The sequence below is a fragment of the Thermobia domestica genome, chromosome 5 (genome assembly GCF_964235325.1).
Source record: "Thermobia domestica chromosome 5, izTheDome1.hap1.1, whole genome shotgun sequence".
Lineage (NCBI taxonomy): Eukaryota > Metazoa > Arthropoda > Insecta > Zygentoma > Lepismatidae > Thermobia > Thermobia domestica.
The window spans coordinates 38,961,148-38,986,525 of NC_137458.1; the positions used below are offsets into that span (position 1 = coordinate 38,961,148).

Below are 25,378 nucleotides of genomic sequence, written 5' to 3' on the forward strand. Positions count from 1 at the left end.
ATTAGGCAGGGTTTTATTTACAAATAAAGTTACCTGTGCAAACTTCCCTTTCCTTTACTTCAGAGTCACGTTCCAGCTTTTCCTCAGTCTTAAGATGTTTCTCCACCTAAAATAAGTAACGTCTTACTGAAACACAAACTACACTACACTATACTGAAACACAAACTTTCTTTAGTATACCAACAGTTACAAAAAACTAATTTTGAAAAAAAAAAAATCCAGGACAAGTTCAAAATAAAGGACGAAAACATATAAGCTACAGAATTAATACATTATCCATAGTCGTAAAAAAAAGAAAAAAAAATGATCTTCAATTGACTTTTACTTTGTGTATAACTTAGAAACCAAAGTTCTTCACACATTAAAATTTCACAAGCAGGTTTACTACTATGCCACGTTTGATCCAGATTGGATGATACTGACTGAACTCATACGATATATTATTTCTTTTTGATTGCTTTTCCAGAGAAGAGCCAAACGAAAGAGAAAAAATAATTAAATAAGTAATATTCAAAATTCCTTCAAGTAGTCTTAACTCGTGTGTATTACTTCGCGCTTCTAAAATTCGATATCACTAAGTACTTAAAATATTTTTACGGTGTGAAATGACAGAAATTTAATAAATCGTATGGCTAATTTATGTTTTCATTTAGCGCATTAAAAAATCATTGCTCGATTTTGACCTAACATGAAAATACTTAAAGAACCAGATTTAAAAAGAAAAATGTAGACATTTTCAGTGACAGCAAACGTTTCGAAGAAGGACACAATAATTCTGTGGAAACATATGTGGAAATCAATATGACCTATACCATGCCTACGCTAAAATAAAAATACTTTCTTCAGGAACCTGAGATACTTTGAACACCATTGGAGAGAGTGCATTGAATCTTACGACAGAATCTATTTTTCCCTTATTGTAATGATGCACTACAGTACATATCTATTATATAATTGGCTCAATCCTGAAAATATTCTAGAACAACAACTATTTATACACTCTATGCCCCATGTGAAAATGGATCTAGTTATAATGAACATTTATTTACTTATAAAAAACTTTTGAATAATACATCATATCTTTAAGATTTTTATTATGAATATCAACATTTCCACTATTAATATCGTGCCCTTTCTTAATAGCTGACACACCTACACTGTATCTAATATTCACTATTCACTTAAAAGAGAAAAGGTAGAATAAAGAGATCTTTGATTTTACGTCCCACGGTTCTGCCGGTTAGGCTAAAGGAGACGGAGATGATAAGATATGAATGCGATGGTAGAGTAAATAAAGTAGGAGGAAACGGGAGGACTCCGAAAAAACGCAGGCACCCGGTGTTTGCCTACCACAAAGTTCACTTAGTGTGAGCTGGAACCAAATGAGGGACCCCACGCACCAGAGGTGAACACTCTAAAAACGGATGAAAGGCAAAACAGAAGAGGAATGAAACAGGTCATTCTCTCTACATACCTGTCCTAAAATTCTCACAATTATATATACAAACAAATTCTAAACATTATTTGAAATATAGAACACTTTGGAAAATCTTATTGAAGTAGTTGGAAACCTCTATTCCATAAATAACACATTTGGGACAACACAATGTGTATATATACTCCACACCATATACATGAAAGTAGTGTATTGGTTTGATACTTTTGCAGCATCATAGATACCCATTAACAAGAAGTAAAATTTCAGGGATAAATTTCTTTGAATCTCACACCTCCCCATTCATTACACTAACTTTGTATAAAAATGTTGATTTCCAATAATGAAGACATTTCTCCCGTAAATTAGGCAAACAACTTTCAATTATAATAATTTCTTTATTACTAACCTCTGAGATTTTGTCTTGTAAACGACTTCTGTTTAGTGTTACCTCCTCTTTGGTTATGCATTCAGAATACGATTTTGATAATCGTGAAGTCTGGTGATCTGAAGTGGTAGACAAATACACGAAACTATAACTTCTTGACTTTCTAGTAATATAACAGGAAGTGTTACTCTGATGTTTAATATCAAATAAACTTCTGTTGTTCTTACACTCAAGAGACAAAGTACTGTTATTGCCTATAGTATTATTATTATAACTCACATTATTAGGTTTCACTTCAGTGTCTTCTTTCGTTTCTGTTGTTGAGTGAGTTGTTATATTCATCGCTGGAAGAAATAACGATCAAAACGTTACTAAATTAAATATACTTGAAAGTAACATAAATACACTTCACGATACATATGTAATAAACAAACTACCTTCATGAAAAAAGAACAGAATCTAAGAGAAGCTGTAAAACATTTTGTAATATATTTAGGGCATAAGATACGACATTTCTTTAAAGAAAGAAAGTCTATTTACGTTTAGTTTGACAAACACAATTATAATTAGTGACTCCGATAAGGATCACGTAGTGCTGAGATTCTAGCGAGAACAAGAGACAACAAGAAATGATTTATATGCTACATAAACATGACATCATTCATTATTGGGGATTCCATGGTAACAGGGTTTGAAAAAACGCAGGTATTTTTTAAAAACCCCAACCCACCTGGGCCCATATGGGTTTTTTCGGGTTTAATTGGGTTTTTTGTAAAATCTCAATGTCTTTGGGGTAAAAGTGTTAAAATGTGATTTATATTTCAAGATTGTCATTGTCGCAACTTGCAACAATTTTCTGTTCACTAATGTTTTGACAAAATGGCGGCCATTTTGAAATTTTATATTGAATCGACGAGAAAATCTATACAGCAAATTTAAAACGTCTCTTGCTTCTACCCTCAAAATTTCAACTTTAAAGTCCGAAAATTGCACCCTGTAGCGTGGATACACGCTAGTTGAAAAATGGCCGCCATTTTGAAATTTTACGTTGGACCGCCGCCAAAATACATAAGCAGCTAATTTAGAGTGTCTCTTCTTTTGCTCTGAAAATTTGTTTTTAAAAGACCGAAAACTGCTCTTTGCAGCGTGGATACCCGCAATTTTGAAAAACAAAAATGCCGCCATTTTGAAATACTACGTTTGTATGCCGCCAAAAATTTATGTAGGAAATTTAGTGTGACTCGTGCTTGTACCCTGAAACTTTAAACTTAAAAGACCGAAAATTGTACCCTGTAATATATGTGTCGTACAGGCAGACAAACGAACAAATGTAGATCGAATCATTCCAGGATCCTCAGTAACGTTCGCCAAATACAGTATGAATACCAAATATATTAATTTAAAACAAATATATAATTCATGTATTATAAAATAAATGTTTCAAAATATCTTATATGGCAAATATTTTCCAGCGTAAAATAAATGGTTTTATTGTTGAATTTCTCTTCCGATACTTTGCGCGTTCAATTACGGGAATTTCCCTAGCAAGACGGTTCTTTCTCGAACAAGAATTTAAAATATAGGGTGGGGGTAAGTGGGGGCACTCGCCCCACCCAATGTTTTGGCATTGCGTTTTTTTTTTTCTTTCTTCGATTTTATAAAATAATTTTCTCAGCTAATAAGGATTATATTTCATAAAACGTCTGTAATCATCGCTATACAAACTAACACTGAACTTTGCAATACTCGACCAAAATTTCCCGATTTAATTATATTTTAGTCTTTCTTTCGTTTGTTTCCTCCCAGCAGTATATTATCACATACAAACAAACACACCTAACACACTATCTGTAGGTGCCGACTTTAAAAGGGGCGAGGGGAGCTTTTCTGTTCCGTCTCTCCAATCTAAAAGCAGAGCGGTTTTGCTCTTATATAATTATAAAGTAATGATTACAAGGTGGTTGCATATCTTCAGGAGTACCACTATTGATTCCCCCCCCCCTTTAACAATTACTTGTGTTACCATCTAATGTATGAAATAATACTAATAGCTTTACTAATGTATTTACATATTTACTGGAGGTACAGGCACCTATGGCCTTAAACTCGTTAAATGTATGAGGGATAACGTCCCACGGCGTAGCCGAGCACACTATTCACGGAAAATATTTTTTTAAAATATAAAATTGCATATTTTATTTCAAATAGGTTATAAACACAATCCATACATTAATTTGTTCTGTAATTATCTCAAGGTAAGGTAGCTTTCTGATTTATTCAGAACTTTATATAGGTTTAACATTGAATGTTGTATACTCTTAATATGAAAGCATCTAATTCGCCCAAGGGAAGTCCAAAATCTGATACAAGTCACTTTCAATGTGATCACCTTAGTTGTGCCGATAATATACTAACAAAAAGCTCAAAAACCCAGGTGGGTTTTAAAGTGGGTTTTTGAGGTGCGTCCAACCCGAAAAAACCCAGTGGGTTTTTTCGGGCTGGGTCCACTTGGGCAAACCCTGCATGGTACAGATGTAAACTAGTCACGCCCAAATGGTACTTGTTTTGACAAATAGGAGCCTCTATAAAGACTTCATTAAGTCGAAAATCTTATGTCTTTATTACAATTGTAAGTAACAATAAGAGTATTCGATGCATCAAACTTCTTTATTGTTTTTGGTTTGGAAGGATTCTATTCAAGAACGCTTCCCCATCTTTTTTAAGGGTACATACATCGTTGTATAAGAAAGTTTAATTTATTATACTAATAATAACTATTATTATTACGAAAAACTACTGTAAATAGTACTTTTTAGCCGCAACGTGCCAGTACGCGGTTAAAAGAAGCAAGAAGATACTGTAACAAACTATTATATCTTTGGAATTTTGATTTTGTTAAGCTTTTGTCTGGAACTCAAAACTTCTTTGATTGGTCCGATTTATTATTGTTGCATCTATTTCGTGTCACTTTCTCGCTTGATTGAATTCGTATGTGAATTTCCATTGTATAGGTAAGATACGTCTACACTTCACATACAGGGTGTCTCAAAACTCCCCTGACATAGGGTAACTCTGTTATTAGCAGAGTTACAACAAAATGTAAGAGGAAAAACCATCTCCAAATATGATGTTTTCAATCTAAAGTGAAGATTATTTCTTTTTAAAATCGGACTAGCAATTAGGGCTGTATCCTCTTTATGCGCCCAACGTTAAATGAAAATGCAACGTTGCCATTTACCTGGATTCACAACATAAGTGAATGAACTTACTGTTTGAAATGGGGACTGGCCATCGACATGTTACCGTAAAAGACAGTAACTTCTTTCACTTATGTTGTGGATCTAGGTAAATGGCAACGTTGTATTTTCATTTAACATTGGGCGCATAAAGAGGGTACAGCTCAAACGGCTCGTCCGATTAAAAATATCCTTCACTTTAAATTGAAAACATTATATCTGGAGAGAGTTTTCCCTCTTATATTTTTTTATAACTCTGATAATAACAGTTACCCTGTCAGGGGACTTTTGAGACACTCTGTATATCGGAAGTGTACTACTACATTATTACTCTAAATTGTTCATGCGAGAAACTTAGTTATAATAATAATAATAATAATAATAATAATAATAATAATACGAAACGTATTACTCAACACGCGTTTCATCATATTATTATATTACTTGCTTAATATTCTAGTATCGAAATTTAATTGTAGTATTTTTATTCTGACACTAGCAGCATACCCGTTCTTCGCACTGGAAGAATACCACTTTGTCACCACTTTGGAATAAAGGAGTGAAATTGGATTTAAGCGGCATTGGAAGTGTCACTGTTTGTCTTAGCGACTCTGAAAACTATGGATTTGGCACTAATATCGGCCATTTTCTATCATTTTTATGTATCTCCCGCTCCTCCAAGTTACGGGGCTGAATTTGGATTTAAACAGCACCGGAAATGTCACTGTTCATCTTAGCGGCACTAATATAGGTCTCTTTCGATCATTTTTAAATCTCTCTCCCTTCCCCTCCCCTAAGTTGTACCGTCAAAGTGAAATGATAAAAACCATACCAGCCCGAACCTCATCTATGTTGAAAATTTGATCGAGGTCGGTCGGGTGGTTCCAGAGGTTATAATGTTTACTCCATAGGATGGTGATCCAGATAGAGCAAGCATTATATTTGATAGTCGTAAATAGGACGTTTGCTCGAGCGTTGACGATGAAACAAGTTATCCGAAGAAAGCTCCTTTCAACGCCAACTACACATAAGCAAAAATTCTACGTACAACTTTTAGAGACACAAAAGATTCAGCATCATATTTTCGGAAAATTAATGAATTACACACATAATAAATAAAGTAGATTTTGCACCATGTACTCAAATAGACAACCACGATGCATAGGAGATCTCATGCACAATCGCAGAAAATACTCGTCAATCGATTTGAAAATTTTAATTATATTGATACTTACATAACTTTAAACAAGGAGATATAACAATTAAGGTAATAAGACATATAGATGTTTCTTATGTTGTGAGGAATAATTCGATTCGGTTAAGTGCAGAACCTGATTACACAGTGTCTTGTTGCAGCAGGGTAGAATATGCTGTTATACAATCATCTCTTGGGCGCCAAGTAGTTTGTCTCCCGCTAAATCTCTTCAGCTCTCGCTGTTCGCGTGGGTTTCACGTGTTAAGTGACGTAAGAGCAGACAGAGCTGTGATTGGCTGAAGAAGTGTTGATCAAGGTCACTCCGCCCACATGCATCCGATGAATGAGAACACACACACACTCACACATAGAAACGTCGTCTGCTAGTATATGCTAGTCCCTTTAAATTAAAAAGAGAGTTAAACTGCTTGAACTGCATATTGCCAAAATGATGAATAAATGAGTTTATGACAAGGTATGCTGTCACAAACATAGTCACTTTAATTTATACATATATATATAGGCACGTAGCCAGGATTTCGTAGTGGGCGGGGCAGAGGGAGGGCGTGACATGAAATACTGTGGTTATACATCAGGGGCTCGATCAATCTAAACTATTTTACTGGCAACATACCCATATTGGTTTGTTAGGACATTAAAATGAGGATATGTTAGTAAGTATTTTAACAAACTATGAAGAAATCTCGAGTGAAAAGTATTCAAAGTATAGTCTTCCAAGGTTATTCGAACTCGGTTCTTCTTGTCATCTTTCTTTTTCTTTTTCTTACCTTCGTTTAATACCGTCAACGATAGTAATGAGATCTCTTTCGGCAGTAAAGACAACCTATAAAATGGATTAGTTTTGTCGCGAAATTGAACATTTCTTTAAGAAGTGTAACTGGAATCTATATTGTCAGACTCAGATTATATTAGTGATTGTGGGCATTTCCTAAGTTCTACCTGAGAGTCTATCTGATCGAACTGTTTATCGATCATCATTTGTAGTCCATAGGATTAGCATAGAGCTACATGGAATTCGGAATGTTCCGTTACAATAATATCCATTTTCAACTTAACCCTCCTTCCCGTTTCCTCCATACAAAGCTTCTCATAAGAAAGGATAACCAAACACTAGCTGTAGCTTTATATTTTTAAGTATAAATTCTTGTATTTCTTTTTTTTCATCCTTCCTTAATTTTTTTCATTTCTGGTTCCGAAGGGGGGGTCCGGACCCACCCCTTGGCTACCTGCCTGATCTACATATATATATATATATATATATCCCGGTAATCGCTTATTCCAAATCAAATTAGTACGAGCTTTATGCAACACTTTAACATTATTAATGAGACTCAGGATTTACGAAAAAAGAATGCCAGGTACTGAGGACTGCAAATCGATGCTCAAGGACATGATAGATCAAAACCACCTTGCTTCAAACCAACTACATTAAAATCACTATTGTTCAAGGTATCTCGAACCTTCTCGGACTAGTTTCATCACCGGGACGAACAGATTCATATTCAATCTGATAATGCTATGTATGCTGGGCAGATATTTGGCATGTTTCACACACTACTATATCTTAAGCACCTTGCTCCAAAAAATTTAGTCTTGTAGGTAACAGGTTAAGAAGAAACGCTAAGTAAACACATAAAAGCTACGTATCGCTTAGTTTCATAATCGAGACTATGTTAAAATTGCAAATTTATGGGTTCTACTTTAGGCTATATTGGTTAAAGGCGACGGATTATAAGAGATTAGTGAAACGCAAAAGTGGAAGGAAAGAAGAAATAAAATCTTTGAGTTTTACGTCCCACGGTTATGCCGGTTAGGCTAAAGGAGACGGTGATTATGAGAAATGAATGAAATGGTGGAATGAAGAAAGTGGGAGGAAACGGAAGAACCCCGAGAAAACCCACGCACACGGTGTTTGTCCACCACATAGTTCACTTGGCGGGGGCTGGGATCGAACCCGGGACCCCAAGCACCAGAAGTGAACGCTCTACCACTGAGCCACCGCGGCCCCTGAAAGGAAAGAATAATTTTAACAAAACCCATAGATAAGATGTTGCCCACTATTAATCCTACATGATCTGGTATCGAACTTGGGACTCTTCGTAGCAGTAAGGAAACTTCCAGTATCTCCGATGTAGCCATACCGGGTGTGTTAGTTGAAATTTGCCGGTTTTACCGTTAGATGTCTCTAGCAATATGTATACATTTCTATGATGCGGCATGTACGTCATTTGTTTCTGTAAACATTAACCTTCAAAAATACACAAGTCACATTTGACCAACAGAATAGCGTCAGAGTTGTTTATTTCAGTGAATATGGCGAGTTTCGTTCCAAGTAAATCGCATTTGCGGCATGCATTGCTGTTCTTATTTCATCAAAAGAAAAAAGCAGCTGAAGCTCATCGGTTGCTGGTAGAAACCTACGGTGAACATGCTCCAGTGATTAGAACATGCGAGACATGGTTTCGTCAATTTAAAAGTGGAAATTTCGATTTGACAGACAAGGAACATCCCGGTACAGCGAAAAAGTTCAAAGAGAGGAATTGCAGGCGTTATTAGATGAAGACCCAAGCTAATCGCAAGCAATATTAGCACAAACACTAAATGTGACTCGAGGAGCAATTTTCCAACGTTTGAAAGCCATGGGAAAGATCCAGAAGTATGGAAAATGGGTGCCACACCAACTGACGGATAGACAAATGGAAAAGCGAAAACCCGTGTGTGAATCCTGCTTCAACGGTTCGAAAGGAAATCGTTTTTGCATCGAATTGTCACGGGGGAGGTAAAATGGATTTATTTTGAGAACCCGAAGCGGAAAAAATCATGGCTTGCACCTGGTGAAGCCGGCCCATCGACGGCAAGGCCAAATCGCTTTGGCCGTAAGACAATGCTCTGTGTTTGGTGGGACCAGTGTTCTGCGGTGTACTACGAGTTATTAAGACTTGGTGAAACAGTGAGTACGGATCGCTACAGACAACAAATTATTAATTTGAATCCTGCGTTGATCGAAAAACGGCCGGAATGGGCCCGAAGACATGGCAAGGTTATCATGCAACATGACAACGCGCCGTCTTATACCGCTAAACTGGTGCAGGACACATTAAAAACACTTAATTGGGAAATATTACCGCACCCGCTGTACTCTCCAGACCTCGCCCCGTCGGACTATCACCTTTTCGCCTCGATGGGACACACACTTGCAGAGCAGCGCTTCGCTAATTTTGAAGACGTCGAAAAATGGCTCGTCGAATGGTTTGGCTCGAAAGGGAAAAAGTTTTTTTGGGATGGTATTCATGATTTGCCTAAAAGATGGGCAAAGTGTGTAGAACCCAATGGTAATTATTTTGAATAAAGAAATTGTGAGATTCCCTGATTATTAAGTGTTTTCTTTCTAAAAAAAACCGGAAAATTTCAACTAACACACCTGGTATATGTTTCTTTCAATGTTAGGTTACACAGATATACCAATATGATCAATGGATTCACGCTGAAAATTGAACCAAGGATTGCATGCACCGAAAGTGAGTGTGATGAAGACGTAGAAGTGGTCAGAGTGGCTTGTTCAGTTAATCGCAGCTTAGTAGTTGTTATTTTCTCATTAATACTTCTATCCTATGGATCATTACGATTATTTTTTTCAAAAATAAAGTTACCTGTGCAAACTTTCCTTTCCTTTACATCAGCGTCACGTTTCAGTCTTTGTGCAGTCTTTAGATGTTTCTCCACCTAAAATAAGTAACATCTTATTGAAATATGACAAAATAAACATGAAATAAAATCTTTTAGTTAAAGGTCCAACGATTATGCTCGTTAGGCTAAGAGAGACGGATGATTTAGGCAAATGAATGATGACGGAAGAATTGGTGGGATAAGAATGTGCCAGGAAACAGGAGTACTCAGAGAAAATCCACGGACACAATGCTGTCCACCACTCATGAAATACGAAATACATTAGCTCTCTTTAATATACAGTTACAGAAAACAAATATCACAAGAATTCTACGCATTCAGAATAAGCTTAGAAGTAAAATATGACATAAGGTAAGCAAAAAAAAAGTAATAATAATAATAATAATAATAATAATAATAATAATAATAATAATAATAATAATAATAATAATAATAATAATAATATAGTGAAAAGGAGCCTACAAAATGGAGACGGCATTTCAATAGGAGGTAGAATGATTAGGTGTACCGACGGAGGACCCAAAAGAGACTTTCTTTCTAAAAAAAATAATTTATTACATTTTGTTACAAAATTCTTTCAGTTTCCTTCAAAGTACTCTCCATTAAATGCGATTTATTTCTTCCATCTTCTTTCCCACTGTTTGAAGCACCTCTGGAACTCTGGAACTTTTATATCGTCCAATGTGCTCTGCGAAGTTCGTTTTACAGCCTCTACACCATCAAAACATTTTCCTTTTAGATTTTGTTTAATTCTTGGAAAATGTCATCATGTTGGTCAAAAAGTTTGGATCACTTTCAATCTGATTTTTCAAGTCCTGGCTCAAATTCAGATGAATGATTTGATCCTGTGTGAGCAGGCGAGAAACAAACTTAGCGGCAACATGTCTCATTTGTTAAACCTCACGCTGGCACGAGCTCCAACTCACTCCTACCTGCTTTGAAATATCATCGATCATGAAACGACGATCCTCGCTGATTTTGGGGCAGATTTGTTCGACGTTTTCGTCGTTTCGAAATGATGAAGAACACCCAGAACGAGCATGATCTTCAACACTCATCTCATAACACTTAAAGCGCCCAAACCAGTCAAAAAATTGTGTGCGGTTCATAGTATCCTTCTTGAAAGCATGTTGAAGCATTTGGTAAGTTTTCGTTTCCGATTTTCCAAGTAGGAAGCAAACATACTCCTTGTTCCTTTGAATCTGCCATAACGATTTCGCAGGCGGCAAACGAGAACAGTTGAGAAAAACAATAATACGATCAAACGTTAACCTCCTACGCAGACGCCGCTTGGCCAACTGATGTGGGAAGGTCTCTACTAGACCCATCTAGCAGGAGAACTCTCTACTACACCTAGGAACGGCAGCGTTCTTTCAATCCGGTTTCTTTTGGGTCCCCCCTCGTATACGGTTTGCAGATGATAATGGCATTTGTTGCAGAATCTGAAGAGAAAAGATATTACAAAACTTGAGGAAGGGCTGTAAAGAATATAGGATGAAAATAAATGTTAGACAAAAACGATGATCGGAACAAAGCGGTCGGTGTCAAATATAAAAGTAGGAGGGGAGAAAATAGAACAGATGACTTGTTTTTGATACCTGGGTAATGTTATTAGTGAAAATACGAAGTGTGAACGTGAAATAAAAGCGAGGATAGGAATGGCGAATGAAGCTTTTAGGAGGAAGAAAATGCTATTTTGTGGGACCTTGAATAAAAAGTTGAGAAAAAGACTCATAAAGTACTTTGTGTGGAGTACTGTGCTGTATGAGTCAGAAGCATGGGCATTACGCAAAAGCGATGAAAAACGATTGGAAGCTTTCGAAACGTGGGTTGGAAAAGAATGGAGAGAATTAGCTGGGTCGAGTGGAAAACGAAAGAGGAGTGTTAGAAATGGTGGGAGAGAGAAGAACAATTTTAGATATTATTAAGAACAGGAAGAGAAACTGGTATTGGCTAAGAAGGAACTGTATAATGAGGGATGTCCTAGAAGATATGATGAAAAGAAAGAGAGGGAAGGGGCGAAGGAGACTACAATTAATGGACGATATTAGAACAGAGAAATCATACGTGAAGACGAAGAGGTTAGCAGAAGACTGTGGATTATGGAAGCTTCTCAGTTGCAGCAAGTGACCTGCCAATAATAGCAAAATATCGATGATGATAATTAGTTATATATAGTAATACTCAAATTCCTTAAAATAGTCTTGCGTTTGTATTTCTGCAATTATATGTTACATCTTTCAAAGTATAATTCTACATTATGAATGACAGAAATAATCTTTTGAATTCAAGGTGATTTTACTGTTTCATTTAACGAATTAGACGTGTCTCGGATTTTGATCTAAGACGAAGGAAGTTCAAAATTTTATAAAGAGAAATGTAGAAGCTCTTTGTAAAGAGGAAACATTTTGCGTATAATAATAATAATATCGAAACGCTTTTAGAAATCAATACGACTCATGGTATCATTCTAGGGTTAATACAAAAACACCTTCTTCAGGAAACTGAGATACTTTGAAGAGTGTATATAACATTATAAATTACAAGTAGATTCATTTTTACTTGGAGCCACAGGCGTTCTGCTAGAATATTCTCAGAACCGATTTAATTATGTAAAATACAATATGTGATTTCATACATCATTACAATCAATATATATAGCGCTCTGATGTCTGTGGGCGCCATTTTTAGGGCGCCTGAAATATATATATATATAGATGAAAGTAGCATATTGGTTTGATACTTTTCAAACATAGATACTTACAGAAATCAACATAGATACTTATTAACAAGAAGTAAGATATCGGAAATAAATTTCTCTGAACCTAATAATATTCATTAAACTAACTTTGTGTTAAAAAAAATCTCTCGTTAATTAAGAAAATTATTTCCAATCATAATCACTTTTTTATCGGTACTAACCTTTGAGAAATTCTTGTCTTGTGTACGACTTCTGTTCATTGTTACCTCCTCACTGGCTGTGTATTCAGAATGAGATTTTGCTAAACGTGAAGTCTGGTGGTCTGTAGTAGTAGTCAAACTCACGACGCTGTTATTTTTTGAGTTCTTAGTAACATCACAGGAACTGTTACCCTCACTTTGGTGATTATTAAAACTAAACGAACCTTTCCTGTTCTTACAGTCAACAGCTGAAGTATTTTTATTTCCTTTTTTGGACAAATTGTAATTTCCACTATTATTTTTCACTTCATTCTCTTCTTTTGTTTTTGTTGTTCCATGAGTTATTACATACTTTCCTTCAAGAAAAGATACTTTAAAAAGTTAATACATTATACATATTTGAAAATAACAAAAATAGACTTCTATAAGTAAAGAATTGTAAGTAATAATCAAATTATCATCATGAAAAAGATAACAGTATATAAAAATTTCAGTAAACCATTTCTTAATATATTTAGGACATGAGGTATACATTTTTACAGCCAAAAAAAAAAAAAAAAAAAAAAAAAAATGCCTGTTTCCTTTTAGTTTGGGAAACACAAGTTATAATCAGTGACTGTGACAATCACGTGGTGCAGAGATCCTGGTTAAGGTACGAGCCATCAGGAAATGACATTTCACACTATTAGGAGCTTCATTTTCGGTTCTCCCGCGGAAAAAGAGCGAACTATCCACGTCCAAATGTAACATGTTGATTTATAGGGCAATTCTACAAATACTTCACTATGACGAAAATGTTACATCTCTCTTACAATCCTATTTAACAATATGGGTATAGATTTTAACGCAACACATCTTCGGATGCGTCAAGTTTGCTTATTGTTTCTAGTTTGAATACATTTTATTTAAGGAGGCTTGCTCTTTTAGTAATTTATTTAAACAGTAATATCGAGTACGGTACTAGGGGTCTCGGGTTCAAACCCTGCTTCCTCCAAGTGAACTTTGTGATGGACAAACACCGTGTGCGTGGGTTTTCCCGGGGTTCTCCCGTTTCCTCTCACTTTCTTCATTCCACCATTTCATTCATTACTTATCATCACCGTCTCCTTTAGCCTAACAGGCATAACCGTGGGACGTAAAACTCAAAAATTTTCATTTAATTTCATTTTCGAGTACGGTAGTTACTGTGACGTGGTATCGCTGTATCAAAAATTTTTATTTATACTAATGATGATAATAATAATTATTATTATTGAAAATGTCTGTGCATAGTGCTTTTTAACTGTAATATAGTATTGCGTGGTTGCAAGAAGCAAGTAGACATGGTAACAAACCATTTTCAGCTTTATAAAAGATGTACTTGATATTCAAATTCGAATTTACTTCTTATACCTTCGGGATTCGTTACATTTGTTACCTTCAGGCTTCCTTTCTTTCTTTCTTTCTCTCTTTTTTTTTTAAAAAAAAACTTTAACGTCCCACGATTATCATCGAGACTAAGGCACACTGTGATCATGAGACGGATGATAATGGAATGACGAGATAAAGGAAGAACCACAAGAAAGTCAACATGTACACGTTGTTTATCCACCACAAAGCTTACTTAACGCGAGCTGGGATCGAATCAATAATTGCACGCACCAGAGGTAGATCCTCTACTACTGAGCCACTGCTGCCCCTTGTCTTCAGTTATAGTTTATTTCTTCAATAAATGTGCAGTTCGGCAAATTGTTTGAACTTCTCCTGCTGGATTTTACAACAGCATCCATCCCTCTTTTGACCACATTTGCGGGATTGCAATGTCTCAACACCCACTGTGTCTCTGTCTCTCACTCTCTCTCTCCCAATAATATCGCTAATGTGAAATAGATGTCAGGTCTCCACACTTCGCTACAATCGAGAATTATATATATATATATATATATATATATATATATATATATATATATATATATATAAAAAGAAAACTAAATATGTTAAACAGGAATCTTCTAATCACTAACTGAAAGGACAGCGTTTGGAACTGTGGCAACTAAGTGTCCATGTGGACCTGACGAGCAGCTGTTAAATGTTGGAAATGAAGGTTCTGGTTGGCCATTTAGTTATCGGGGGTGTTTTCCACAAGTTCCCGCGGACGATGACTTATTTATGGCACTAGCCACAACACGTAGAAGGCGGCATCCTTTATATACAAACTGCACATCTATTGAACAAATAAACTATAATAATGTCTTTGACCGATTTTGTTTCTTATGGTTCCAAAGATTTTGTCACTCTCTCGTTTGATTGAATTCCTATGTAAATTTCCGTAATAACAAACATGTATACTTAGTATACCTAGTAAAGATATTACGTTATCTTTAAATTGTTGTTTCCAGAAACTTGTTTAAAAAAGAAAAAAAAAATACTATCATTAAAGATATATCAACTGCGTTTTATAAAATTATTCCTTAAGCATTTTTGGCTTAAAATTCTACTATTTAATTTAGCTGTAGTCTTTTTATTCTATTAGTTTATCCTTCAATAATTGGTCTTTCTAAATTATCATCAACTTTATGTAACACTAACGTAAAATCGTAATGTCATACTGACTTTTTAAAAAAGTGTTATGATAGGCCTGAGATTGTTTCTTATTTTTTGTCTCTCTCAAGAGGACATGGGGAGTGTAGAAAATACGGGAAGAAGCAAGAGTGGAAACCTATGCTCAAGGATATGACAGAGAATAATAAACTTGCCTCAAAATCATGTACATTAAAATCACGTAGCTCAAACCCTCTGGCTAATTTTCTCATGGACAAAGCAATAGTCTTTAATCTGCTAATGCTATGTATGACTGGCAGTTTTTCTTCAGCATTTCGTAAGGGGAGCATTATTTGTAAGCATCTTGTTTTAAAACCATTTACATCATCAGGGCTGGTCGTTTCATTCTTATGGTAGTGAACTGCTCCCGCCTGTCCTAAGTTGTAAAAACCCCTTTTCCACGACCGATATATGTTCAATATGATGGCCCAGGCGATGAGCAATTTTACGTATCGGAGCTTCCATTGAAGCAAGCTTCTATTCAGCACAGCCTGATCTAGTTTAGTCCACTTATCCCTGTGTACTTTCCAGACTCCTTCAAAATGTTGTGGCACGGAGTTTTGTGATGTTCCGTTTTAATACAAAAAGTCCAAGGGTCATGCATCTGGCGATGTCTACATGGGATAGTTTTGATACCTGCCTCCTGTTCCATATGTGGCATGTAGGCCCCGTTGTTTTGGCGGTGTGACTGCTGGACTTCTTTTGCTGGATGTGGGCTTTGTTAGTCTCATTGCCGTAAACAGCACGGGCATGTTGGCGGTATATGGAATCTAAAGCTGTATATAGTAAGCGGCATTCCCCTTCATTAAATGTCACTCTGAGTATACAAAGCTTCTCTTAATACAGAAATCCGCTACAAATAAAGTATTTGAGGACCTTCCGTTGCACGTGCGAATCTACTGTGTGTGCTTCTTTTCATCGACAGGATGGTAGTGAATCGCACACATCTGCTTTGACCTGATGAAAAAGGCCCAGGCCTAATCTAGGGTAATGACATAACGTCATTTATCACCCATTAGGTAGCATTGATACAGACATTTACATACCACTCTCTGATCGGTGATGTGCGTTGGTACAAGGACTTGGCATTTGTGCGTCGTTTTCAAACCTAACGCCAGTCGGATGATCCGATTAACGGTAACTGGTGACCATCGGACACGTGTTGTTATTTTATGTTGCTGATGTGGGTTCTCGTTGGTCACATTTTACTGTACTATAGCAATGACATCTTGATTGCGTTTCGGACTTGGTTGCTTCTTCTGCGGCTTCTAACCGGGAGTTAACCCTTTATCAAACCTTTTTACATACACTGTTTGTTTATTATTATTATTATTATTATTATTATTATTATTATTATTATTATTATTATTATTTAAATTTAGCTATAGCATTGGATTGAATTTCGAGTTTAGCGTCCCTTTCAACACCGAAGCGTGTGAGACGTGGACCTACTGATTAATGTGGAATCCGAACTACGTGAGCTCCTGCAAGGAATTGAATTCGGATCTCAACACCAAAGGCGCGTAATTTAGCTATAGCTTACGTTGGAGTCACTAGGTAACTCCCCAAAACGAATGCATTTTTGGAAATAATGATCCCACAGACCCTTAATCTATCCTAGTTTGTAGATAAGTCTGTTTCACATGTGGCATGTACGAAATGGCATAAGGACAAACGCAGCGCCTCTGGCGGCAATAGCGATTCACCATCATAAGGATGAAACAACCTTCTGTATTATCATTATGTGAAATTTAGTAATTATACTTCAAATAACATTGGAGAGAACGGATTAGGGTGAAATGCAAACTACACACAAAAAATTACATATCGTTTAAATTGATAATAGGGATAATGTTAATATTACAAATTTATGTTTCTAAGCTTCTACTTCGAAGATAGGAAGCATTCTTTGAAACGATGAAAGGAAATCTTTAGTTTAAAGACGTACATTTACGCTATAAGGTTAAAAGTGATGGGTAATAATACGTGGTCTGTTAGAAAAGTATCCGACCTTATTATTATTTTTCGAAAACCTGATGGAGTTGAAGCAAGCACGTTTGCGTGAGCTGACCTTGAACCTTCGTGAATTCTTTCCTGCCTGTCGATAGCGTCAGTTGCTGACAAGTGGCAATTCAGTGAAGTAGTGTGAAGTGCTCGCGTCGGTTTTTCAGTGCAAGTGAAATGACGGAAATACTGGAGCAGCGCTACTGCATCAAATTTTGCCAAAACCGGGGTGACAGCCAGGTGGAAACCATTCGGAAGATTCAGACGGCTTTTGGGGACGATGCTACGGGTGTCGTACAGATTAAAGAGTGGCACTACTAGTTTAAAGACGGCCGAACATCGGTAGAGAGCGAGCCACGCTCTGGTCGCCCATCAACATGCTGAAATGACCAGGTCATTGCCAGCATGAACGCTGTGGTAATGCGGGACCATCGTATGACTATTCGAGAAGTGGGCATAAGCACCTTTTTTTTTTTTTTTTTTTTTTTTTAAATTCAATTTTGACCCAAGATTTGGCCATGAAGAGAGTGGCTGTGAAATTCATGCTGAAGCTGCTAACAGTGGAGCAAAAGCAACTTTGTATTGAAGACGCACAGGATATGCTGGACTCCGCAAACAGTTTCCCTGACTTCTGGCTGTTCCCCAAACTCAAGAGGCCATTGAAAGGAACGCGATTTCAGACCAGAGAGAACATTATGGCAGCAACAACAGCCGAGCTCAACTCCATTCCGAAAGAGAGATTTTCCGCATGCATCCAACAACGGCGGCACCGCTAGGAGAAGTGTGTGGAGTCCCAAGGAATCTACTTTGAGGGTGATTAAGTGTCTAAAGCACCAGATAAGCCAGTTTTTTTGTTTTTTTTTTTTCGGCCAAAGGTTGGATACTTTTCTAACAGACCACGTATAATAGCGGACGCGAAAGTGGAAGAGAAGGAGAATCCTAACGAAACTTACAAATGTAATGTTACCCACAGCTTAACTCATATGCCCAGGGACCTTCGCAGTAGAAGTGAGATCTAACGTGTCTCCGATGTAGGCTTAAGTGTTTCCCTCAATGTTAGATTACGAAGTTATACCATCTGAACAATGGGTGTTAATCTCAAAATCGAACCAGGGACCATAAGCACCAAAACCGACTGTGATAAAGACATAGGAGAAATGGTCAGAGTTGCTAGTTTAATTAATCGAGCCTTAAACAGTTATTACTTTCTAATTAGTAGTTTTATCTTATGAATCATTAGGCTGAGTTATGTTTACAAATAAATTTACCTGTGCAAACGTCCCTTTCTTTTGATTCAGCGTCATGTTTCAATCTTTCTCCAGTCTTTAAATGTTTCTCCACCTAAAATAAGAAACGTCTCATCGAAATATGAGCTATACAACAGCTAAAGCTTTACTACAATAATAGATACAAAAAATGAATGTTAAAAGTTTTATAGCTCCAGGACGAGTTGAAAAGTAAAGCACGGAAACAAACAAGACTTAATAAATAAATACAGTTACACTGAAATTTCTTAAAGTACTCTTAATTTACGTGAGAGTTTCTACAATTATATATTACAACTTTCGAAGTATATTTCTATGTTATAAACGATAGAAATACTCTTTTCAATGCACAGCAATTTTACGACTTCATTGACATGTTAAATCTTATTCCGGAATTCAATCTAAAACAAAAGAACTTAAAAACACACATTTTAAGAAGAGAAATGTAGAAGCTGTTTGTGAGAGTAAGCGTTCTGCGATATTAATAATAATAATAATAAATAATCGTATCTAAACAATTGTGGAAATCAATATAACCTATTCTATCCATTGAAGTGTTAAAACAAACATACCTTCTTAAGGGCATCTGAGATATTTACTGACGAGAATGCAGTGAATCTTACAATAAAATTTATTTGTTTCTAAAGTAATTACGTTCTAAAGCACGCATTGTATTTTACATAACTAGTTCGATCCTAAGTTTAATAATTCTAGCTAACATTTAGTAATTCTAGCAGAATAACTGTTTATACAGTCTAAGGTCCAAGTGAATAATTTAAAGAAAATTTTGGATTGAGTGATTAAAGTTTAATGAGAAAGTCCGTAGCAAGATTATTTGTTCTCGTCAAGAAAAAAACGTAGAAGTAATAAAATATATTTTTAGGCTTTTAATTAAAAATATCAACATTTACACTATTAATATCATGGTCTTCCTTAATAGTTGACTGTATCTAAAATATTCATTTTAAAAAAAAGTGGACTAGAAAAAACGGTTGAGAGGATAAAAAAGAAAATAAACAGATTATTCTCTCTACCTATTTACCTTAAAGTTCTAAACAAATATTCCATGTAGTTGGAAATAAATAATCGGCAATCTATATACCATGATGCATTGCTACTACACCGTATATACTATGTCCACACCAAATAAAAAATGAAGGTGGTGAAAAGATCCCATATTGTGGGCCTGTAACAGCAGTGTATTGGTTTGATGCTTTTGCAGCTACCACAGAAGTCAACGTACACACCTATTAACAAGAAGTAACATTTCAAAAATAAATTCAACTGAGTCTCATATCTCACCATCATTAAACTAACTTTGTCTAAAATGTCCATTGCCAATGATGAAGAGATTTCTCTCATTAATTTTTAATCATGCTCACTTCTTTATCAGTACTAACCTCTGAGGAGTTCTTGTCTTGTGTATGGCTCCTGTTTATTGCTACCTCCTCTTTGGCTTTGCATTTTGTATACGACTTTGATAATCGTGTATGGTGGTCTGTAGAAGTAGTAGAAGACGTGACGCTGTTATTTCCTGAGTTTCTAGTAATATCACAGGGAATGTTACACTCACTCTGATGTTTATTAAAACTAAACAAATTTTTGTTGTTCTTACAGCCAGCAGGTGAAGTACTTTCATTTCCTTTATTAGTAGTATTGTAACTCACACTATTAGTTTTCATTTCAGACTCTTCTTTTGTTTCTGTTGTGTGTGTTGTTATATTCATCTCTGAAAAAAAAAAAGGGTTAAAGTATTATTGGATTAAATATACTTAAAAGCAGCAGAAATAGGCTTCACGATTCTCAAATAATAAACGAATTACCTTTTATGAAAAAAAGAGGAAGAGACTGAAAGCAAGTAGTGCTCTATTACAACAAACTCTGTATTATTTAAGAAGCAATAAAACGACACTGTGCAATGAACTAAACAGATAGCGATGGCATAAAATGGGTGACCTCTCTTGACTTCCAAAGAGAGAAAATTGTTGGCGTTCGGTTATGTTGTGCGAGCGTGATCAAAGTGGCAAGTCTGCTGGATGAGTTGCGAGGGGCCCTACAAAACTTACGACGAAATGATATTGGTAAAGAGGAACAATGGTAGGAAGAAAACTCTCAATAACAGGTCCCGCCGAAAATTAAATCGGATTTCCACTCAGAACCGTCGTGCGACTACGGTGTACGTGATGAAGAAACTAAAGCAGCACCTCCCACAGCCTGTGTCGACAATGATAGTCCGTGTCATAAGTTACAGATATCGACACGCAGAGCTGAGTCGCACGGGTCAAACCGCTGATAAGGAACATAATGTTTTAGCACGATGCCAATGATGCAGCAAACATGCAACATGGACTGCTGGTGACTGGAAATGTGTAATAAAATGAAATAAAATCTAAAAATCTTTCAGTTTAACGTCCCACGATCATGCCTGTTAAGCTAAGAGAAAATGAATTTTTTCAGTTTTACGTCCCACAGTTATGCCGTGTAGGCTAAAGGGGACGGTGATGATGAGAAATGAATGAAATTGTAGAGTCAAGAAAGTGGGAGGAAACGGTAGAACTCCGAGAAAACCCATGCACACGGTGTTTGTCTATCACAAAGTTCACTTGAGCTGGGATCAAACCAGGAACCCCATGCAACAGAGATGAAGACTCTACCACTGAGCCACCGCGGCCCCTTAAGCTAAGAGAGACGGATGATTAATACTCAGTGGAATCATAATGTGGAAGGAAATAGCAGTATCCCGAGAAAACCCACAGACGCGGTTGCTCACCACAAACTTGCTTGACCGGGAATCGAACCAGAGACTCCAAGCGCCAGAGGTAAGCGTTCTACCATTGAGCCATTGTGCTCCCTCGGAAGTGTGTAATAAGGTCGAATGAATCGTCGTTCACCTTATTTCAAACCACGGGTTGTGTTTATGTATGGTAGGAGTCCAAAGAAGTGGATAATCTACAGTGCCTTCGGCGAATCGTGAAACATGGCGGCGGCCCTGTGATGCTAAAGGCCGCAATTTCGTGATTTTCAGTAGGTCTTGTGCTGATTCTTATCGGTTTCATCATTGCCTGTGATTATGTCGCCATGTGCATCCTGCGGTCCAGATGTTGTTTCTGGATAATAACGTCATATTCCAGAATAATAATGCATCCATTCCCACAGCTGGAGATATTGCGGCGTGGTTTGACGAACATCGGGATGAAGCTCCCCCCCCCCCTGACAAACATAACTGAACATCTGTGGTTTATTTTGGAGACACGAATCTGGCTTCGATTTCCTTCCTCTTTTACGGAATGGAGTAATATTCCACCTGCTGCTATTCAGATTCCTATGACTCCATTCCACGTCAAATTAGAGCTGTTCTGAGGGCGAAAGGTAGTCCAATACCATATTAATCTGGTAAGGTGCTCTTTTCTTAGATGTTTTCCATTAAATTGATCAGCATCTGTAAGTGACTGACAATCTGCATTTTAGATAATGCTAATGAATTAGAAACAAATTTAATATGAAAGACTTGAATTGAGTTATATTTTTAATTTTCTTAAAAATTTGCTCATATTTTTAAAATTTTCTTTACATAATTGAATTCCCAAGCTTCATAATCTGCCTATCCCGTACGTTAGTCACTTATTTCATTAACTAATCAAATCCCATAGATATACATTTTCCATTACCAACTGGTTGCACTAAGTGTTACTCTACATAATATATTTCAAGAGTATGTGCATATTATCTTACCTTCATATATGATTCTAAATAATGAATGAGTCAGAAAAAACTTGGCCGCTTTTCTCCCGCCATATTTTCTAGTATATAAGATGAACATTGGCAGCAGTGTGCATAAGGACAGACTGCCGATCTTACTCACGAATAGATTGTCAGTTGTGAAGTGCGCGTGGTGTGGTAAAGAACGATGAGTCAGTTAGAAAAACAAAAACTAATTGTGAACAAATACCTCGAAATTCCAGGTATGTCCTTAAAGAAATTAAGCAAACTCGTAAAGTACCCTCGGTCTACTGTGCAAAATGTAATTAAAAAGTACACACAAGATTGGACTGTTGAAAGAAAACGTGGCTCAGGTAGAACACCGGGGACTAGCCACCCGAAGCTGGAGAAAAGAGTTACTGCATTGCTGCGTCAGAATCCGAATTTATCGGAAAGAGCAGTTGCTGGTGTGGTCAAAGCGTCCCAATCTACAGTGCACAGAATTAAAGCAAGGAAAGGTTTACGATCTTTCAAAGTGCAAAAGGTACCTAACCGAGACGAAAAGCAACAACTGACGGCAAAATCCAGAGCAAGAAAACTCTATGATTAGTACCTTACTCAATATGAATGCTGCATTATGGACGACGAAACCTATTGTGTCGCTCAAATTCCCGGAAAGGAGTACTACGTGGCACTGAAGAGGGGAGATGTGCAGGATAAATTTAAACAACGGAAAGCTTCCAAATATTCCAAAAAATATTTGATTTGGCAAGCTATTTGTTCATGCGGTAAAAAAAAGCAAGGCGTTCATCACAACAGGGAAAATTAAAGGGCGAAATTTATACGAAGGGGTGTTTACAAAAACGCTTGTATCGATTTGTGATGTCGCACAGTAACTCTGTTTTCTTTTGGCCAGATCTTGCTACCTCTCACTACTCTAAAGCAGCCACTGATTGTTATAAAGGAAAGGGTATCGTCGCAGTTCGAAGAGGGCCAAATCCACCAAATTGCCCTGAACTTAGGCCAATTGAAAAATATTGGGCCCACATTAAAAGAACATTGAAAACATCAAAAGGGAAGGCGGCTGACTTGAAAACTTTTCGTCGCAAGTGGACTGCAGCTGCCAATCAAATAACAGAAGAAGATGTGCGAACTCTTATGAAGCGGATTAAAAGTAATGTACGAGCATTTTTCCATAATTAGTTTTTTATGATATCTTTTGTGTGTTTAATTTTTTTTACTTTATAGTCAACTAAAGTATTAAAACGACCTTTCTTCTTTTCATTTCTTTACCTACTTTTTTGGTCAAAGTTACTGGCTAAGTTTTTTCTGACTCATTCTTTAATTCTTTTGGAGTTATCGCATGTTCTAAAATTGGCTAATATATATACGTACATATATCGGGTGTTCTAAAAATGGCGCCCTTCGATTACAGAGCACTATTCTACAAGTCAAATTAAAGCGAAAAATATATATAGCTCTATACTTTTCAGACCTTTCTCTGGAGACGTGAATTGCACTATGTAGCAACGTCAGTGATAAAGAACCACTGAGAAGATTTAAAAATCTATCAAATAGTTACATCAATTCTTTCCAGATTGTAGTTAGCGTGACTTATTAGCGTAACAATCAATGTAACTGCTTGATGGATTCGTAGAGCAAGGCTAATGGTTCCAAGTTAATCTGCGACGTTGCTAAATAGTGAAATTTTGATTCCCTATAGCGGATGAAGGAGACTCTGGAGGGTATGTCATTATATAGGATTTTCGCTTTATTTTGACCTGAAGAATAGAGCTCTGTTGATCGTGGGCGCCATTTTTAGAACACCCGATATATATTAGCTTTTAGCTTCGTACTTACCACAATCGTTAATAATCAGTTTAATGGGTTTCAAATTATTTTCATTGTCCTCAAGTATAAACGTTGTATCATCCACTCTCTTTTTATATATCATGTGGTTCGGATTCCACGTTAATCAGTAGGTCCACGTCTCATATAGCCTCGCTGCTGAAAGGGACGCTAAACTAAAATCAACTCAACTCAACTCTCTTTTTATATACCATTTCTGACTTCGTTTTTGCCCCTCCTTAAAGTGAGAAAGAAAAATACATTTAAGAATAGAAAATACGTATAATAAAACAAGTTGTTCATAGTCATTTGAGGCTTAAGCGGAGTCAATATATCAACTTCATCATTACACAGGGAGTGGCAGTTGTCAGTAATTCTCACAAATCGTATACTGTATTTATTTTTTTATATATTAAGTAGCCTTAAAATGTGTTTATATCACAAGACAATGGCAGAGGAGTACCTAAATGTATTTTGATAAGATTTAAAATAAAACCTTGTCAATTTTCCTAAGCAGTATAAAAAAACATACATGAATTCGAGTTTGGATTTGTATTCAAAGTAATACTACGGGGTGACTTTTTATACACGGACCCACTGGAGTGATTCACAATTTACAAATCATTGATTACAAGGCGTTCTTACTTCTCGAGAATAAACTCAAGATTTGAGAGTTTAAAGCATAATATGTTCAATGTGTGACCCTTGCTTGGTACAGACATGGTGCCACTTGAGAACACAATTGCACATTACTGTGAATAATGTCCCAGAAATGTCGAAAATTTCTGCCTCTAGCTCGTTCTGGCCCGTTTCAGTTCATAAATTGTTGCAGAGCTCGTCTTACCCACTCTGTATTTCAAGTAACCCCAAAGATAAGTCATATGGAGTCATATCCGATGACATCAGTGGCTATTCAAACTCCTTCTCGTGCAATCGGGGATAACGGTTAGACAATACACATTTTTCAAACATCTCATGACGATAATCATGGGCTATTCTTGCTGTGAGTTTTCATGACAAAACTGACAATAGCTTCCTGGTTCTAAGCTAGTCTTAACATTAAATTATTTTCGCATGACCCATCTCGGGCATTAATCTGACTGCGATAGTCAGTCTGAG

At 36.5% G+C, this 25,378-nt stretch overlaps 1 protein-coding gene across 5 annotated transcripts in view; it reads right to left on the bottom strand.

The window, feature by feature from the left end:
• The window catches only part of LOC145685873 (uncharacterized), a 167,784-nt gene that overhangs the window by 35,107 nt on the left and 107,299 nt on the right, over positions 1 to 25,378 (bottom strand). For 3 of the 5 annotated variants that reach the window (XM_081758539.1, XM_081758536.1, XM_081758535.1), the window contains exons 13-18: positions 20,113 to 20,441; positions 18,716 to 18,788; positions 12,885 to 13,219; positions 9,926 to 9,998; positions 1,845 to 2,167; positions 34 to 106 (exon numbers count right to left, since the gene is read on the bottom strand). In XM_081758539.1, the coding sequence (XP_081614665.1) occupies positions 34 to 106; positions 1,845 to 2,167; positions 9,926 to 9,998; positions 12,885 to 13,219; positions 18,716 to 18,788; positions 20,113 to 20,441 (1,206 nt within the window). The remainder of the gene's footprint in view (positions 1 to 33; positions 107 to 1,844; positions 2,168 to 9,925; positions 9,999 to 12,884; positions 13,220 to 18,715; positions 18,789 to 20,112; positions 20,442 to 25,378) is intronic. The other 2 variants (XM_081758538.1, XM_081758537.1) reach the window with 1 other exon arrangement.